A 19,899-nucleotide genomic window follows, 5' to 3' on the forward strand; every position below is an offset into this window, starting at 1 on the left:
TACTTTGTAGGTGGCAGCAACAGGCCGCCTGCCTCCACCTTCCACGGTTTCTGAAGGGCGCTCACTCGGTTAACGGAGGTGGGGCGGAGGGGCGGCCGCAGGGCAGGGAGCCGCGGGCGCCGGGCCGCCGCCCAGGGCGTGGCGCCGGGCCCCGCGCCCGGGAGGGCCGGGGCGGGGCTTTGCGGAGCCGCCGCCGCCGCGTCAGTCGCGCGCCCCGCCCCTCGCGCCGGCCCCGCCGCCCGGCGCAGTCACCCCGCGCTGCGGCCACCGGCTCCAGGAACAGCACCGGGCGGGGCGCGCGACGGTCCCCGCCATGTCTGCAGCCATGAGGCAGAGGTTCGACCAGTTCCTTCACCAGAAGAACTGCATGACTGATCTCCTGGCCAAGATCGAGGCCAAGACCGGCGTGAACCGGAGCTTTATCGCGCTCGGTGAGTGCAGGGCGGGTGCCCGCGGGGTCCTGCTCCGCCTGGCCCGGGGGCAGCTGTCTCATCCGCTGCCGGGCGGGCCCGCGGGGACCGCGCGGTCGGTGACAGACGGGGGCGAGCGGCGGGCACCTTCAGGGACGGGACAGACCAGAGCCGGCCGCTGACGGGGCGCCCGGGGCGCGGGGCGCGGGGACCGCTGGCGCTGACGTGTCTGCCCCGCGGCCGAAAGCCAAGCGCAGTGGCGGAGCGCAGGGCTGGCGCGGAGCGGCGCGGCCCCTGCGGGAGGGCGCGCGGTGCCGGCGGCGGAACACCCGGTACCCGCCAGGCTCGGGGCCGGGAAGGGGTGTTCCCGCGGGAGCGGAGGGGCTGCGGGCCGGCCAGGGAATCCCGACTTCTCTAGACCCTCGGGGGAGGAAAGAAACGGCTCGTCCAGCTGGTGTGCCCTGGAGGGGAGGAGGGGGGAAGGGAGGAGGGCACAGGAGGGGGCCTGCCAGGCACCCTCAGACCCGGGGCAGAGCCCCGCGAAGGCGCAGGCCCCGCCGTGCTGCGGTTTGTTTTTCTCCGTCGCCTGGAACAAGCCAAGCCTTGCGCTGTGGGCGGGGGCTGCGGCTGAAGTGTGCCACCCGACCCACTTCTGTCCTCGTGTCTCCAGGTGTTATCGGGCTGCTGGCTTTGTACCTGGTGTTCGGTTATGGAGCCTCTCTCCTCTGCAACCTGATAGGATTTGGTTACCCAGCCTACGTCTCGTAAGTGACTCCCCCTGCAACTGTCTCTTCCTCTCCTTCACTCCCCTTCCCCCATCCAGAGCTGTCCTAGATCCGCACATCCCCATTTTCCTGGGAGAGTAGCCATAGGACCAGAGAGGAGTAACTCACCGCTTAAGGTTACACATTTCAGAGCCTTAACTTGACCTCTGATCTCCTGATGACTAGCCAAAATGTATGTTTCATCAGCTTACAGTGGCGGGGTGTGTGCCTTCTAACAGCTCCACAAATGAAAGGTAGAACAAAGTGGACCTTTACTTTTGGGGAGATCTCTCCGGGTACAGAGAGTGGATTATTGTTTTAGTTGCTAAGTCATGTCTGGTTCTTTGCAACCCCATAGACTGTAGCCTGCCACCTTGTTCTGTCTTTGGGGTTCTTCAGGCAAGAATACTGGAGTGGGTTGCCATTTCCTTCTCCAGGGCTTCTTCCCCTACCAGGGATGGAACCCACCTCTCCTGCATTGGCAGGCAAATTCTTTACCACTGAGCCTCCAGGGAAACTCCCACAGAGAGTAGATTCCTTCTCCCTAATAATTATTTAAATGTGCATTTCACCTTATATTTATGTACATAGTAAAACCCCATCAATTAGAGCTTCCTTAATTCAGATTTACTCTACAGTGTGTTTAACTTAAAAATATTGTCCAATTACATTTTTTTTCCCATTCATTGAAATAGGAATTATTCTTCCCCTCAAATGAATTTTGTTTGACTCTACAGCTGTTCCTGAGAAGTCTGGTGGGTTTTACTTTCATTGAGTTGGTGGTCTCTACAACTTTCCTCAACCATAGGGATAAAAATAAAGGAAAAAATTTCGGCTGGAAGACTAAGACACCAATTATACATGATTACACCTTTGTCTATCATAGACCAGGCTAGAATTTAATATGTGACTAGAAAGTGGAAATATGTTTTAGGAAAATGTTAGTTCTGACTTGAACAGTTAAATCGAAATTACCTATGTAGTAATTACTGAATTAGTCAGGTACAGACACTTAGTGGCTCCAGAAAATCTAGCTACAGATAGGCTACTACTTGGATTTGAATTTGGAGATCCTCCCCAGCATTGGAGAAGGAAATGGCAACCCACTCCAGTGTTCTTGCCTGGAGAATCCTGTGGACCTCTGTCCTGGTCTCCTGGACCTCCTCTGAGCCTGGTGGGCTGCCGTCTATGGGGTCGCACAAAGTCGGACACGACTGAAGCGACTTAGCAGTGTCAGCAGCAGCCCCAGCATTATCTGCCAAAGTACCATACATATTGTTTGTGTATGCCAAACGATTCTGAAGACTGACCAGAAAAACTGGATTGACTTTCAGATCAATGAAAAAGTTATCTCCTGTGCATGCTCAGTCGAGTCCTGAGGACTGTGACCCCGTGGACTGTAGCCTGCCAGCCTCCTCTATCCTTGGAATTTTTCCAGGCAAGAATACTGGAAAGGTTTTCCCTTTCTTCCTCCAGGGGATCTTCCCAACTCAGGGACCAAATGCTTGTCTCTGGGGAACCCTTTTTTTGTAAGGTTTGTAAAGCTGTTTAAAAAAAAACAATTTTCAAACTAGCAGAGACTATGGCTCTTTAAAAATACCGCAGAGCTTAAAAAATGTTTTCTCCACATCAGTGCCATTTGATGCATAATCTTGTGAGAACTGTAACCTTGTCTGTTGGTGCAATTAGATCACTGGTATAGGCCTTAGAAAAGTAAAAATCTGTTTCTGAGTAGGGTGTGTAGATCTGTGTATGTGGAAGTGGATGTGACTAAAGGTAAACAGCTTGGACAAGCTTTTCCTTGACCTGCTGGATTAATTCTAGCAGGAGCCATTTTTAGAGTCATATCTTAAAGTAATTTCAAGTGAGTCAATTTCAGTTTATCATTTGTTTAAAGTCATTTTTTTATTCATTTTCTACATAGTCCATTGAGTATTACTGGCTGTTTTTATTTAGAAGAAGCTAAATGTTCCTGTTTATTGCTAGGAATTCTTTGAAATGGTAGATATAATCATATTTCTGAGGTAAGTGGGCTTTATATATTTTAGAATTTCTCTATTCATCAAGTAGACACTTTATTTCCTTTTCTATCTGAGTACTCTGAGGCAAAGTGACTTTCGTAGTACATTTTAACAGGAGTGATGAGTATTAGAAATCTAATAAAGGGGTTTTAATGACTTAAATAAAAATTCAGGGAATCATTGATGAGTATCTATGTCTGTTAGTGTTTATTCATAGGATGTCTCCTTTTGGTAGACCCAACTCTTACTTTTAAAATGAACATTGCTGTTCAGTCACTAAATCGTGTATGACTCTTTTGACCCCGTGGACTACAGCACGTCAGGCCTCCCTGTCCATCACCAACTCCCAGAGTTTACTCAAACTCATCTCCATTGAGTCAGTGATGCCCTCCAACCATCTCATCCTCTGTCGTCCCCTTCTCCTCCTGCCCTCAGTGTTTCCCAGTGTCAGGGTCTTTTTCAGTGAGTCAGCTCTTCGCATCAGGTGGCCAAAGTATTGGAGTTTCAGCTTCAGCATCAGTCCTTCCAATGAATATTTCAGGGTTGATTTCCTTTAGGATTGACTGGTTTGATCTTCTTGCTGTCCAAGGGACTTTCATTTAAAATGAAGACAGGATTCTGTATCATTAAGTGAAGGTTGGTCTCTGTGGGTGCTTAGATTTTTCCCTAAAACAGTGCTTCTCAGCCTTGACTGCCGACTGGAAGTATCTGAGGAGCCTTAAAAATTACTGATTCCTGGGCCCTCTCCCCGAAGATTATGATGTAATTACTCTCAGGTGCAACCTGGGTTTTGGAATTTTTAAAGGGCCTCATTTGTAAAGGTCATGCTGAGAAGCCCTGGTATAAAGCAGCAGCATCGCTTGTGCTTATACTTGAAGAGGGGGATAGAGGGGGTGGAAGACTGGCCTGCAGACCCTGGGGAGGGTCTAGAGGCCCACCTGGCCTCTGCTTTGTGAAAGAGATTCAAGGAGACGTGGGATTGTATGCACAATAAAGCTTACAGACCCCCAGTTAGGAAACATTTCAGGCAATCACTGTTACATTAGCCTAATCAAGTCCATTCATTGCCGAACCAATGTGACGGTATAATTGTCAGAAAGAAAGTCCTTGAAAATGGTGCTATTAGTAGCACCTAAATTAAGATGTGATCTGTCATCACTCTAATTGTTCTTGTCTGTTGGAATTCTTGCCTGCCAGAGTGGTTTTCTTTTTAAAAATACAGGTTCATCTAGTAATAATAAGCAAACAACAAATGCTATCCATGCGCCATGGCAGCCTCTCAGATACACAGGGACTAAGGCGGACACACTCCCCATCTGTGCACGGATAGACTACAGAGTAAACTACAATAAATAGTAAAATAGTGACCGTGTGGTGCGTCCTCCACAGAGCACCCGCAGGGAGCTGTGGGAGAGGTTAACAGGAGAGACCCCTGGAGATGCTCATCTGAGCTACTATTGGAGTTGAGGTACCATTGGGTGGATGGGAAGGTGCCAGCCGAGAGCAGACCCTGGTGGAGGAAAGTGTGCGCCAGGCCCTGGAGGCACCGGTGCGCTGGGAGCTCTGAGAGGGAAGGGGGCGAAGGAGGGCCAGAGGGGGCGGGTGTCGTCAGGCACGGCTGCTGGCTGACACATCCAGTGTGCACTTTATTTTGGGTAGTTGTGGGGAGTTTGCATGTTTTCTGACTGCCTTGGATGGGTTTGAAATAAGAGGTGACATGTGAAGATTTACATTCTTAAGGTCACTCCAGCTGCTGTGATCTTTGGAAGGAACTGGTGATCCCACCAAACTGTTGCTAATCCCGTTCTTTCTCAACTTTCCGTGTTCACTCCTGCCAGTTCATCTCCTTGGGCCGTCAGATTGTGCTATTTAATGGTCCCTGTTGGGTGGCCAACAATGGTCAAGCTTGGTTGACCAAGAGGCTGCAGGGTGCAGAAATAAAATTTGGAAAAGCTTATCTGTCTTCCCAGCTTCACTACCTTGGGAAATCAGTGGGTGGGGCTGAGTTGTCCTGGTGTGTTGGAGCCAGACAGCTGGAGGCCTGGCCAGCCCTCCAGGCAGCAGAACCAGCTTGTTATCAGGAGGCCCCTTCCTACTGGTTACTCTTATTTTCTGTGCAGATAATTTCCCTTTGAGAGCAGGACCTTTATCCTCTTCCTCTGTGTTTCCAGACTTTTTGGCCACCCTGTATAGGTAGTTTGAAATGTCATCCCAGCCTTCTCATTATCAGGAGCTGTTGACAGAAAGACTTTAATCTCCCTACTTCCTTCTATTACTGATAAGAGAAAGCAGACTACTGGATAATCATAGGAAACTTTATGACCACAGTGGACCTGCCCCTCCCTCCAGTTTTTGCTGAGATAGAAGTCTCATGCAACCCTTTTAAAGTATACAAATTTAGCAGTTAGTATATTTATCAAGTTTTGCAGCCATCACCACTACCTATTTCTAGAAGTGTTCATCACCCCAAAAGGAAACCCTGTACCTCTTAGCAGTCATCGCTCATTTCTTCTACACTCCAGTCCTCAGAGATCACCTCCTGCTTTCTGTCTGTATGAATTTGCCTGTTCTGGACATTTCGTACAAACTGAATCATATCTTATGTGGCTGTCTGTTTATGGCGTGGCCCTGCATTTATTAACAAGTCTTTCGGAGAGACCTCTCAGGAGTGTATACTATGCTGCTGCATCACAAAGTTTGAGCTGATACCCAAGATAACCTCCTCCCAGTGGTCCTGGAATGTGGTGGCTGTTCTTGACTCTGCTTTTTTATTCAAGTGGAATAGGAGGGAAAGCCTAATGGCTTTGTTTTCTATTTTTATCTTTGCCCTGAAGGTAAGGGAAAGGAGGAGGGCTTGCTTTCTGTCCAACCCAGCAACCTTTTTGTTTGAAATTCTATTAAAACATCTATTACTTTTCCTCTTTTTTATTTCATCTTTTTATTGAGGACCTTCCTGGAACTATCAGAGTTGGGCCTTAGCGATCAAATGGGTAGTCTGATCATCAAGCTTTTCAAAAGATCCAGGGACAGGGAGAGTTTAGAAGGTTTTCCTATGTCACACAGAGGCTAGGCTTGGTCTGGAGCCCTCAGTTAACTGCACAGGAATGTGAAAGCCCACTCAGGCATACTTTAGCACCGTGTTTGAGAAGATGATAGATGCTCTGAGTCCAGCATTTTAATGTCTATATTTAATGTTTGGCAACATTTTTCGAATCTCATACCCACTTTGATGATGTGTCGTTTTATCTTCTGTGTGTCCTCACCAGCCTGTTTTAAGCTTTTGCTGTCAGTACAAGGAGGGTTACTGCTTTTATCTCTTTGTGGGGCTGTTGAATAACTGTGTGGCACTTAATTTAATAAACACTTAAATATCTCCGTTTAAGTGCTTTACAAATATAGCTCATTTAATCTTCATGACAGCCCTGTGATGTAAGTATTATGATTACTCCTATTTTACAGATCGGGAAACAGAGAAACAAAAGTAATTTGACTATAGTCTCACTACAGTAGATGGTGAAACAGATATTTTACCCTAGGGAGTCTGGCCCCAGAGTCCATGTTTTAAACTTCTGTTATATTGCTTCCCATATGGCTCTCTAAGTGTCCCACAGATGCCAAAACTTTCCATAGGGATGAAAATTAACTGTTGATATAACTTTTTCTTTATCCATTCGACACTATCAATGCAAATACATCAACTTCATGCAGTATGTTCTCAAGGTATCACCGTTCCAAATCATATCTACACACACAGTAATTTGCAGTGCTTTGTAAATGTGGATTAGAATATATTACTGACAAGTTCTTTCTCTTGTTCGATGTGATGTAGCACTGATTTATGATGGCAGCACTATACGTCGTTATATGCAGAGACCTCTTTTTGAACTGCACACCCAGATGGCAGACTGTATTATTTTTCCTGAGCACATGTGACTTGCCTTCAGTTCTTTGTCAGAGGCAGCACATCTCAGGGAGGGGAGATGTTTAGGGATGATCTGCATGAAGTATTATCCCTCTCCATCAGAATGCAGACAGACTGAAAACCACATTCCCAGAAAACCAGCCAATCTGATCACATGGACCACAGCCTTGTCTAGCTCAGTGAAACTATGAGCCATGCCCTGTGGGGCCACCCAAGACTGTCGGGTCATGGTGGAGAGGTCTGACAGAATGTGGTCCACTGGAGAATGGAATGGCAAACCACTTCAGTATTCTTCCTTGAGAACCCCATGAACAGTATGAAAAGGCAAAATGATAGGATACTGAAAGAGGAACTCCCCAGGTCGGTAGGTGCCCAGCATGCTACTGGAGATCAGTGGAGAAATAACTTCAGTAAGAATGAAGAGACGGAGCCAAAGCAAAAACAACACCCAGTTGTGGATGTGACTGGTGATAAAAGCAAGGTCCGATGCTGTAAAGAGCAATATTGCATAGGAACCTGGAATGTTAGGTCCAAGAATCAAGGCAAATTGGAAGTAGTCAAACAGGAGATGGCAAGAGTGAACGTCGACATTTTAGGAATCAGTGAACTAAAATGGACTGAAATGGGTGAATTTAACTCAGATGACCATTATATCTACTACTGTGGGCAGAATCCCTTTGAAGAAATGGAGTAGCCATCATGGTCAACAAGAGTCCAAAATGGAGTACTTGGATGCAATCTCAAAAATGACAGAATGATCTCTGTTCGTTTCCAAGGCAAACCATTCAATATCACAGTAATCCAAATCTATGCCCAACCAGTAATGCTGAAGAAGCTAAAGTTGAACGGTTCTAAGAAGACCTATAAGACCTTCTAGAACTAACACCCAAAAAACATGTCCTTTTCATTATAGGGGACTGGAATGCAAAAGTAGGAATTCAGGAAACACCTGGAGTAACAGGCAAATTAGGCCTTGGAGTACAGAATGAAGCAGGGCAAAGGCTAATAGAGTTTTGCCAAGAGAACGCACTGGTCATAGCAAACACCCTCTTCCAACAACACAAGAGAAGACTCTACACATGGGCATTACCAGATGGTCAACACCGAAATCAGATTGATTATATTCTTTGCATCCAAAGATGGAGAAGCTCTATACAGTCAGCAAAAACAAGACTGGGAGTTGACTGTGGCTCAGATCATGAACTTCTTATTGCCAAATTCAGACTTAAATTGAAGAAAGTGGGGAAAACCACTAGACCATTCAAGTACGACCTAAATCAAATCCCTTATGATTATACAGTGGAAGTGAGAAATAGATTTAAGGGACAGATCTGATAGACAGAGTGCCTGATGAACTATGGACAGAGGTTTGTGTCATTGTACAGGAGATAGCGATCAAGACTATCCCCAAGGAAAAAAAATGCAAAAAAGGAAAATAGCTGTCTGAGGAGGCTTACAAATAGCTGTGAAAAGAAGAGAAGCAAAAAGCAAAGGAGAAAAGGAAAGATATACCCATTTGAATGCAGAGTTCCAAAGAGTAGCAAGGAGAGATAAGAAAGCTTTTCCTCAGTGATCAATGCAAAGAAACAGAGGAAAACAATAGAAAGGGAAAGACTAGAGATTTCTTCAAGAAAATTAGAGATACCAAGGGAACATTTCATGCAAAGATGGGCTCATTAAAGGACAGAAATGGTATGGACCTAACAGAAGCAGAAGATATTAAGAAGAGGTGGCAAGAATACACAGAAGAACTATACAAAAAAGATCTTCATGACCCAGATAATCATGATGTGATCACTCACCTAGAGCCAGACATCTTGGAATGTGAAGTCAAGTGGGCCTTAGGAAGTATCACTACGAACAAAACTAGTGGAGGCGATGGAATTCCAGTTGAGCTATTTCAAATCCTGAAAGATGATGCTGTGAAAGTGCTGCACTCTCTATGCCAGCAAGTTTGGAAAACTCAGCAGTGGCCACAGGACTGGAAAAGGTCAGTTTTCATTTCTGTCCCTAAGAAAGGCAATGCCAAAGAATGCTCAAAGTAAAGCATAATTGCACTCATCTCACACGCTAGTAAAGCAATGCTCAAAATTCTCCAAGCCAGGCTTCAACCGTATGAACCATGAACTTCCAGATGTTCAATCTGGATTTAGAAAAGGCAGAGGAACCAGATATCAAATTGTCAACATCCACTGGATCATTGAAAAAGCAAGAGAGTTCCAGAAAAACATCTACTTCTGCTTTATAGACTATGCCAAAGCCTTTGACTGTGTGGATCACAACAAACTGTGGCAAATTCTGAAAGAGATGGGAATACCAGACCACCTGACCTGCCTCTTGAGAAATCTGTATGCAGGTCAGGAAGCAACAGTTAGAACTGGACATGGAACAACAGACTGGTTCCAAATAGGAAAAGGAGTACGTCAAGGCTGTATATTGTCACCCTGCTTATTTAACTTATATGCAGAGCACATCATGAAAAACGCTGGGCTGGATGAAGCATAAGCTGGAATCAAGATTACTTGAAGAAATATCAATAACCTCCGATATGCAGATGACACCACTCTTATGGCAGAAAGTGAAGAAGAGCTTTTAGCCTCTTGATGAATGTGAAAGAGGAGAGTAAAAAAGTTGGCTTAAAGCTCAGCATTTGGAAAACTAAGATCATGGCATCCTGTCCCATCACTTCATGGCAAATAGATGGGGAAACAGTGGAAACAGTGTCAGTCTTTATTTTTCTGGGCTCCAAAATCACTGCAGATGGTGAGTGCAGCCATGAAATTAAAAGACGCTTACTCCTTGGAAGGAAAGTTATGACCAACCTAGATAGCATATTAAAAAGCAGAGACATTACTTTGTCAACAAAGGTCCGTCTAGTCAAGGCTATGGTTTTTCCAGTGGTCATGTATGGATGTGAGAGTTGGACTATAAAGAAAACTGAGCACCAAAGAATTGATGCTTTTGACCTGTGATGTTGGAGAAGACTCTTGAGAGTCCCTTGGACTGCAAGGAGATCCAACCATTCCATCCTAAAGGAAATCAGTCCTGAATATTCATTGGAAGGACTGATGTTGAAGCTAAAACTCCAATCCTTTGGGCATCTGATGTGAAGAGCTTTCTCAATTGAAAAGACCCTGATGCTGTGAAAGATTCAAAGTAGGAGTAGAAGGGAACGACAGAGGATGAGATGGTTGGATAGCATCACTGACTCAATGGACATGAGTTTGAGTAAATCTGGGAGTTGTTGATGGACAGGGAGGCCTGGCGTGCTGCAGTCCATGGGGTGCAAAGAAAGTGAACTGAATTGTATGAAGTCTGATCGGGAAAGGGGATGGTGAAGAGGAATACTTGAAGGAAACACAGTCAGAATAGCTACAAGAGTTGTACTACAGTCAATCACAAGTGAAATCTGTAGCATCTTAGCAGACAGTGCACAGAAGATAACATGAGGAAAGGTGGGCTAAAAAGGGTTGAAATCTAGTTAGTTACAGTCTGCAATGGCAGACTCCTGAACAGAGGTTCACTACCCAGAGGGGAGTTTAGGAAGCTTGCCCTGGTGTGACTCACAGTTCTGAATCACTTTCTGTCTCAGGAGAGCAAGTCTTCTGAATCAGAGCTAGGCTTCCCTAATGGTACTTGAGGATGTGTATTTGCGGTTTTCTCATAGACTTATTAGTAAGGGATGTGTTTATTTTCTTTTTTTCTTTTTCTTTTCTTTTTTTTTTTATAGAACTTGTAATTATCTCTTTTCTTTTACATTCATGAGCACTTGGGAGCAGACATATTTTCCACTCAGCTGCGTATGTCCCCATTACACCCGCTTTTCTCTCTGCAACTGTGTGTTCCTTGTTAGGAGAGCTGCAGGGCAGGTGGCGCATGCCCACACCTTCCTTCTCTGGCCTACTGGGTACTTGGACCAAAAATACAACTGACAGTCTGTAAATGTTGCCTTAAGAACGACTGAGGTCGTAAAATTTACGCTTGCCAGCTGTTTGCTGGTTGTTTTCACTTTGTATTACGGTTAGTATACTGAACTATTTTAAGGTGAAGGAGTTATGGAGAAAACTGTAACACTAATAAATTATCCTTATAGCCACCTGTGAATATTTTGTAGATAATTACAGCCAGTATTTTGGTTATGTTTTTGTTTTTTTCCTTTCGCCTGTGTCATAGAGAAAAGAAAATTTTGAGGAGCAAATAAGATGAATGATTTGAATGATTTATTCATAATGTAGTTTCTGGGCTCTGAAGCAGTTGTGGAGGGAGACCTCATTCCAGACTCTGTTCTGGAGTGTTCCCTGTGAACTTTAATGAACTGTGTTTTGTTCTCTTCATGGAGGCCCTGGATGTAAGATCTATTTGTTCTTCTGAGCTGCCTTCCTCTTCCCCCTGTCCCAGAGCTTTCTTTTTTTAGGACTTTGAATGAGGACTCCATTTTTCAACTTAATATCCTTGAATAGTATTTAAAACAGTTATAGGGACTTTGCTGAGGCTAAAAGGCTAAGACTCCACGCTCCCAATTCGGGGGGCCCAGATACATTTCCTAGACAGGGAACTAGATGCCACATGCCATGACTAAAAGATCCTGCATGCTATAACTAAAGATCGAAGCTCCCCTGTGCTACTCTTAAGAGCCAGGACAGCCAAATAGATTAAAATAATCTTAAAAAATAAAATTAAATACAAATATTTATGGGACACTTTAAGATATTTAATGCCTATCAGTAATATTAGCAGGTAATCAATTTTGAGAATAAATCAGTACAACAGAAGTTTTAAAACAGTTTCAAAAATTGGTAGTGAAATTACTTTTCTAGCAGTTGAAATATAAGCAGGGGCTGCAGAAACCTATGCTGACTTCATTCTAACACCCCCTGGTTCCTGGGAGTGGAGCTGACATCTGTCCCTCTCACACGGCCACTATATATATCCTACAACTTCTGCTTGTGGCCAGGTGGTCTAGTGAAGGGATCACTTACATGGCAGAGGTAACTCTAGATTGCTCTCTACTTCTTGGTGTGGCCCTCTTTCGTCTGGTGAAGGTCAGTTCGGGTTGTTCCTGCACAGGTTGTAAGGGTGTGTGAGGGTAAGTTAAATTTCCAATACATGCCTGACATAGATATTGTGTTTACAGAGACATCAGTTTTCTCGCCAGAGGGTTGCCCCAGTAGAATTTGTATCTGCTGGTGTTTTCTGTTCGTTTATTGAAGTATAGCTGATTTACATGGCTGTGTTAGTTCCTGGTGCACAGAAGGTGATTCAGTTTTACATATATATATTCTTTTCCCTTATGGTTTATTACAAAATACCGAATATAATTCCTGGTGTCGTATAGTAGGACCTGGTTGTTTGCATCTGCTATTTTATTGCTTCGGGCATTCATCTTTTAATATTGCCTATTGAATAGTCTAATACTTTCTGTTTTGAATTATAAAATGTTAGCTAGAAGAGGTCTTAGAGATCAAGCTGCTGGAACTGTAGCTACCTTTAACATATTTGGAAACCAGGGTGACAAAATCAAGTTTTACGACTTAGTTCACAAGTCTGTTGAGGCAAAGTCAGGTGTAGGGATAAGGGTATCTGAATCCCCTGGCCTGCCCACTGCCAGCATTCCTCATGCTTTATATTCAACCATTACTGGCACTTCCATTTTGCATTAAAAAAATAACAGACAGTTGGCAGAGATGATCACCATAATTAAACACCAAAATATTTGACCACTAAAAGACTGCTTTTGGCTTTTTTATTTCAACTTCCTTTAGAGTTGCTTTATAGAGTCATCTTAATATACCTGCAAATTTAGCTTGCATTATATTAAGCATTTCATTAAGTTGGTCATTTTATACTGTAGGGGAACAGTGTTAAAAATTAAAGGAGCATGGTTTATTTTTTTCGCTGTTCTTGTATAGTCATCTTAGAAGATAGTTTCTACATGTTTAAGAAGCAGATTTACTGCTAGTGACTGTATCCTTCTTTTGGGTAGGGAAGAGGATTGGGTATGATGTAAACAGTAAAGAAGCAAATTGTTCCTTTACTTTGCTTCTTTGCTTTTAGTTTTTTCCCTCTGTTTGTCTCTTTCTCTGTTGGTGTTCTCTCTTATTTTGAAAGTACACCTACTCTGCAGCAAAAAACAAGTACTTTTCTGAGTGTCCATAGCTTCTGATCTTTATTTTCATGAAGAAAAATCTCTTCTTTACTGGCATGGAAATAAAAAAAATCCTGTTCATGTCTTAAAATGTGGGTTTCTTTCCTTCTAATGTGACGCACTGTATGTGTGAAATAATATTTGAAACGGCAAACTCCTAAAGAGAGGTAATAGGAACTAGGAAAAACATTTTGAACTGTCGGGTATCCCTACTTCACATTCTCTGATAAACCCTGGCTTAGGAGTGCCAGAAGCACTCCCATGCATAGTGGTCACTGTGTGTCTGCTGTGTCAGAAAGGATGAACATTCTGGTCCATATTCTTCTTACTCATGCTTCAGATAATATACCTTAAACTTTGGAATATTTGTTTCTAAATGTAACTTACCACATTTGAAATAGAACAAAGCAAATGGACCAGAAGTAGATTCCTTTCTGTTCCTTACCAACAGCACATCTCAAAGCTTTTTATTGTTATAGGCCTTTTTCATGATTTTTTTTTTTTTTAATGTCCTGCCAGTCTGGAAATATAATCAACTTATTAAAATTAAAATCCTATTGATGAGTATAACTGGTTTCAGTAGTAAGGCCAGTGCTCTGAAGACATTTAATATCAACACTTAATTTTGCATCATTTGGCTAGTTTGAACTATAGTGACTTAAGTTACGTGTGAACCACATGCAGTCTGGGTAGTGTGTATGCCGCAGTTTCTTTCGTGTGAGTGATCAGAAGCATATGTAATGCATCTGATAATTACTAGTTGAATTAACCCTTGGGAATAGATTAGCTTTTATAACATTTCAATTTTCTCTATGTAGAAGGAGGGGATAATTTAAGTTAAACACGAACATAATCAACATTTTCAGTTCAGTTCAGTTCAGCTCACTTGCTCAGTTGTGTCAGACTCTTTGGGACCCCATGAATCACAGCATGCCAGGCCTCCCTGTCCATCACCAAATCAACATTTTAGGAACTGCTTAATTAAGTGTGGTTACTTTTAATTAACATACAGGTGAAAATTGACTTAATCATAGTCATGGTTCTCTTACTCATGTCATTGAACTTAAAAGATTAAGGAAAAACCTCTCAAGTAGTATTTTAACTTATTTTTTCTACTTATTGTTTTTTGTTTCTTATTTTTTCCTATTCTTAGATAACAGCAGCTTAAGACATCATTGTTCTAAGGAGCAATAAGATACAATAAGGTTTTGTTTTTCCGAATTATAAATATGTGTTATGGCTAGGGGTTTTCTTCTGTTTTGGTACAGTAGTATACTTGTTCCTAAGCCCTGGGCATAATTTTAACTAACAGTTTTTAGATATTAAATCTACTTTTTACTTTGTTTTGCTTCCATTGAGGTTTCTAGTTTCTCCTAACTCATTCATTGGATCTTTCCCCAAGCACACCTGTGCTGCTTATTTAAGAATGGAACTATCATTTGACTGTTTTTGATTTTCTGTCCTGGAGCGTCACTGTTTTGGCCTCAGAGCTTCAGTACAGTGTTATGCATGGTCAGTGCTCCACATATGCTTGCATTTGAACAGGTCTGTCACTGATAGTCATGGTGGATTTCCTAGACAGGGCCTCTCTGGCCATTTTACCACCAAGAATTGAGTGGAGGAAAGTAACGTTGGTTTGGTTTGGTTTGTACTGATGGTAAAGAATCTTACGTATTTTTTCATTGACTTTTTATCTTAAGAAAAATTACAACAAAGAAGATTAAGCCAAACAGTCTTATTCCTTGTTAGAAGTTACCTTTACAGTAGCTCATTTGAAATATAGGACATAGGAATAAGTAATTGCAAAATGGCTTAACTAGCTTTTTGTATTTGTCATCTATATTATGCTTCCCCTTCATTGTAGACATATGCATATATAATACTAAATATAGTGTACACACAGCTTATACTCCATTACTATTGTAGAAAATGGACATTTTTAACTTAATGACTTGAATGTATTGAAATACCTATTAACCAGGGATAAACTTTGAGTCTGAAAAAGTTTTTGTAGTGTAAAAAATGCTTAACTTTCAGGGGCTTCCTGGATAGCTCAAACAGTGAAGGATCTGCCTGCAGTGTGGGAGACCTGGGTTCAACCCCTGGATCAGGAAGATCCCCTGGAGAAGGGCATGGCAACCCACTCCAGTATCCTTGCCTGGAGAATGCCATGGACAGGGGAGCCTGGTGGGCTGCAGTCCATGCGGTCGCATAGAGTTGGGCACAGCAGTGACTTTCAATTTCACATCAACTGTCTTTAGTTTACATGATTTCTTTCTAATGAAGTACTTAGGGAATTTACAGTTTACTCATGTCTGTGGGTCAGGGAATTCTCTGAATGCTGACTCTTAATTTGGAGGGAGAAAATGCTGATAGACCGTATCTACTTGAACTTTGGTTTTTTTTACATCTGTTTAATGCTATACTTTGGCTGGTTTTGGTTCATGATCTTGCCTTTAGAAAGCAGCAGCAAAGAAACAGATGATTCAACAACGTGGAGGCAGCCAGTGCAGTCGCCGGGGCTGGGTAGTCTGGGTGAGGGCTGGCCAGGGGTTACGTCTCTGCCAGTGCCAGTTCAATACCAGTGTCAAGACTTTTGGCCAGTCTCCATGTAGACCTGAAAAATGTGACCTGCAAATAGGACTTTTGGATTTCACCCAACCCTTTACTTTCTGTAGCATTTTGGATTTGGAGAGTGAAGTACAATTAAAATCCATGAATAATTCTCTAATCTCCTCTTTCCTGTATTAACAATGCTAGTAATCCTTTATGCTCTACTTAGCCAGAAGGACTGGAGTGTTCTTATTGCTCTCTTTTCTTTTTAATCCTTTGCCTCCTATGATAATAATAAAATTATCACCATATTATAATTACTACCTAATAAAGTAATATTTCTGAGTGCTTACCCTGTTTAAGTGCTTAACATGTATTAACTAAGTTAATCTTCATAGCAACACAATGAGGTTTATCATCCCTACTTGACAGATGGGCATACTAAGGCCCAGAAAAACTTGCCCAAGGTCATGTACCTAGTAAGTGGTAGGACTAGGATAAAAAGCTATAACCCAAAAATAGTAAAATAATGTAAAGCCAGATGAGCTTTGGGAAGAAATGAAGGGGAAAGCCTGGCTGTTTCATAATTCAGTGTAATTAATCATCTTTTGATAGTTTGCTTTGTACAGTAGGAAATTCAGTTCAGTTCAGTTCAGTTGCTCAGTTGTGTCTGACTCTTCGCGACTGCAGCACGCCAGGCTTCCCTGTCCATCACCAACTCCCGGAGTTTATTTAAACTCATCTCCATTGAGTTAGTGATCCCATCCAACCATCTCATCCTCTGTCGTTCCCTACTCCTCCCGCCTTCAATCTTTCCCAGCATCAGGGTATTTTCCAATGAGTCAGTTCTGGCATCAGTGGCCAAAGTATTGGAGTTTCAGCTTTAGCATCAGTCCTTCCAATGAATATTCAGGACTGACTTCCTTTAGGATGGACTGGTTGGATCTCCTTGCAGTCCAAGGGACTCTCAAGAGTCTTCTCCAACACCACAGTTCAAAAGCATCAATTCTTCGGCGTTCAGCCTTCTTTATGGTCCAACTCTCACATCCATACATGGCTACTGGAAAAACCATGGCTTTGACTATGCAGACCTTTGTCGGCAATGTCTCTGCTTTGTAATTCATTGACTTCACATTCCAGGATGTCTGGCTGTAGGTGAGTGATCACACCATTGTGATTATCTGGGTCAGGAAGATCTTTAGTGTATAATTCTTCTGTGTATTCTTGCCACCTCTCCTTAATATCTTCTGCTTTTGTTAGGTCCATACCCTTTCTGTCCTTTGTTGAGCCCCTCTTTGCATGAAATGTTCCCTTGGTATCTCTAGTTTTCTTGAAGAGATCTCTAGTCTTTCTCGTTCTATTATTTTCCCCTATTTCTTTGCATTGATCACTGAGGTAGGCTTTCTTATCTCTCCTTGCTATTCTTTGAAACTCTGCATTCAAATGGGTATATCTTTCCTTTTCTCCTTTGTTTTTGGCTTCTCTTCTTTTCGCAGCTATTTGTAAGGCCTTCTCAGACAGCTATTTTGCCATTTTGCATTTCTTTTTCTAGGAAATTAGAATGAGGAGGAAATTAGAATGATTCAACTCATATGATGGGTGGTGTGACTTTCTTTTCTCCCTCTGTGTCATTCTGTGTATTGTGAAAAAAAGTGTCTTTTCGCTCAGTTGTGTCTGACTCTTAGTGACCCCATGGACTGTAGCCTGCCAGAGTCCTCTGTGCATGGAATTCTCCAGGCAAGAATACTGGAGTGGGTAGTCATTCCCTTCTCCAGTGGATCTTCCTGACCCAGGGATCAAGCCTGTGTTTCCTTCAAGAAGGCAGATTCTTTACTGTCTGAGCCATCTGTGTGGATTGAAGGACTTTAAATGCCCTAAAACACAATAGATTGTGTCTGATCATTTTTAGGGAAGTTTGTTAGAAAATCATGAGCAGTTTTCTCAAGAGAGAAATTAAATGAATGTGTCTGCTGTTCACGTCAGTGTTTCTTTTAACAAGGCCCTAAAGAGGCCTAGTCTCATAGGAGACTGTAGTTATATAAAGTCTGGGTGCCCTGTGTTTTTCCCCCCATATAGAAATATTTGTCCTCACTTTTCTTATTAAAAATAGTACATGCTGTGTATGTATATGTAGAACTGATGCTCTTTGCTATACACCTGAAACTAACACAACATTGTAAGTCAGTTATAGAAAAATTTCTTAAAAATAGTAGATGATAGAAGATGCTCACAAATACAGAGAATTAAACTCGTTGTTACCAGTGAGGAGAGGGGAGGGGGAGGGGCACGATAGGGCTAGGCAATTAAGAGGTACAACTGTTAAGTATAAAATAAGCTACCTGAATATATTGTACAATGCAAATATAGCCAATACTTTATAATAACTATAAATGGAATATAACCTTTAAAAACTGTGATTATACTGTACACCTGTAACTTTTACACCAATCGTGCTTTAATTTAAAAAAGATAGTACATGCTCATTGAAAGATTTTAAAACAACAAAATGCTACAATCCCAATACTCAGAGTTAACTGTATTCAACTTGAAAAAATATTTCTAAATGCCATTCTTGGTCTATAAATATATATGGATAGTTTTCTTTTTTCTTTTAAATACAAAATTAGTAATCTGTTTTTGACACTCAGCCCTTTATCTTGGACATCTCTCTCTGTTAAGGAATATCCTTTTAAAGGCTTCAGAAATATTTCACTATATGAATATAACCAAATTTATTTAAACAGTCCATCCTGCCCTTAAAATGTATAAACACATGTTTCTATAATCTCTTCTGTAATTTTTTAGTTGAAAGTCATTTTAATATCACTCTTTCCTCTCTGAGGTTCATTTTATTTTGTGTCTATAAAATATAGAACTTCAACTAGAACTTGAAGACATCTTTCCATTCAACAGTCTACAATTTCTAATTCTGCTCAGTCAATTTTTAGAACTGCTTGCCAGCCATCTTCCCCTCCGCAGGCCCGTCTCCTGCTCAGCCAGGCCGTGCTTCCTTCTGCTACCTGTGTGAGGGAGGTGAAGCTCTGCCCTTGAACTGTGCCCCTGGAGCAGGAGGCACAGCTCTGAGTTTAGGTGGCCGTGACCGTGGGCAGAGAGCGGGCCAGGACTGTGCTGCTCTGGAGTAGTTCTGAGCCCACGGTCCCTGCTGGCGTCTGCCGTTCGAGGGTGACATGGCCCAGGGCTCTGAGAGCACGGGAGAACTGCTGCCAGCTGCTGGGGCTACAGTCCCCAAGTCCCTCTAAGGATCGAGCTTTTCTCCTCTCTTGGCTTCTCACTCGTTGCTGGGAAGGGGTCGCCTACCCTCTGGCCATAGCTTTTTGAAACTGATTCAATCATTTTGCTTTTCTGTTTTAGAAATAATATGACCAAGTCGTACTGAAACTGGATCTTGGAGCTGGTGGTTCTGAAACTTAGCTGTGTGTTAGAATCACCTGCATAAGTTTCTAAAAGCACACACCTGTGTATGTGGGAGAGCTTGAGCCACCAGGTCTGAAGGACCTGGTGTATATATATTTTTATATATTTATACACTGTATTTTATATATTTATACCCTATAAAAATATAGTGTATATATTTTTTAACAGTTCTTGAGGTGAATGTGGATCATCATCCAAGTCTGAGAACTGGTGGACTAGGGCACCAACTTGGAACAGCATCCCGTTCACTTCTAATGGTCCTCCACCTCAAGGAAGCAGGATGAATGGCCTTTCAGGAATCTGGATGTTGAGACTATGACCTTTCCCCCTGTTAGTCTGCTCTGTGCCCAAGTTGACCTCTCTAAGCCTTGATTTTCTGCAAGAGAGGACTCTGGTCCCTTCCAAAAGTCAGATTATGAACTCTTCTGTATCTGTATGAACGAAACAAACATTTACTAACTGCCCACTTAGTACCAGACACTTGGCTAAGTGCTGTGCAAGCGGATAGTGAGTACTCCCAACTAGGAAAACAGCTCGGGATAGAGAAGCAGACACAGGCTTTGCAGGAGCACATCTCTGGGGCCCCTGCCGATGTGATTTTCCTTCCCTAAGCCTCAGTTTCTTTCTCTCAAAAATGAGAATAACATTA

The 19,899-nt window shown here is 42.7% G+C and overlaps 1 protein-coding gene across 1 annotated transcript in view; it reads left to right on the forward strand.

Moving 5' to 3' along the window:
• The first annotated feature begins 218 nt into the window (after nt 1–218).
• Nucleotides 219–19,899, forward strand: part of REEP5 (receptor accessory protein 5) — a 43,782-nt gene continuing 24,101 nt past the window's right edge. The window contains exons 1-2 of the mRNA XM_065940767.1: nt 219–431; nt 1,081–1,174. Of these exons, the coding sequence (XP_065796839.1) occupies nt 314–431; nt 1,081–1,174 (212 nt within the window). The 5' untranslated portion in view covers nt 219–313. The remainder of the gene's footprint in view (nt 432–1,080; nt 1,175–19,899) is intronic.

Source organism: Muntiacus reevesi, chromosome 7 (assembly GCF_963930625.1).
Source record: "Muntiacus reevesi chromosome 7, mMunRee1.1, whole genome shotgun sequence".
Lineage (NCBI taxonomy): Eukaryota > Metazoa > Chordata > Mammalia > Artiodactyla > Cervidae > Muntiacus > Muntiacus reevesi.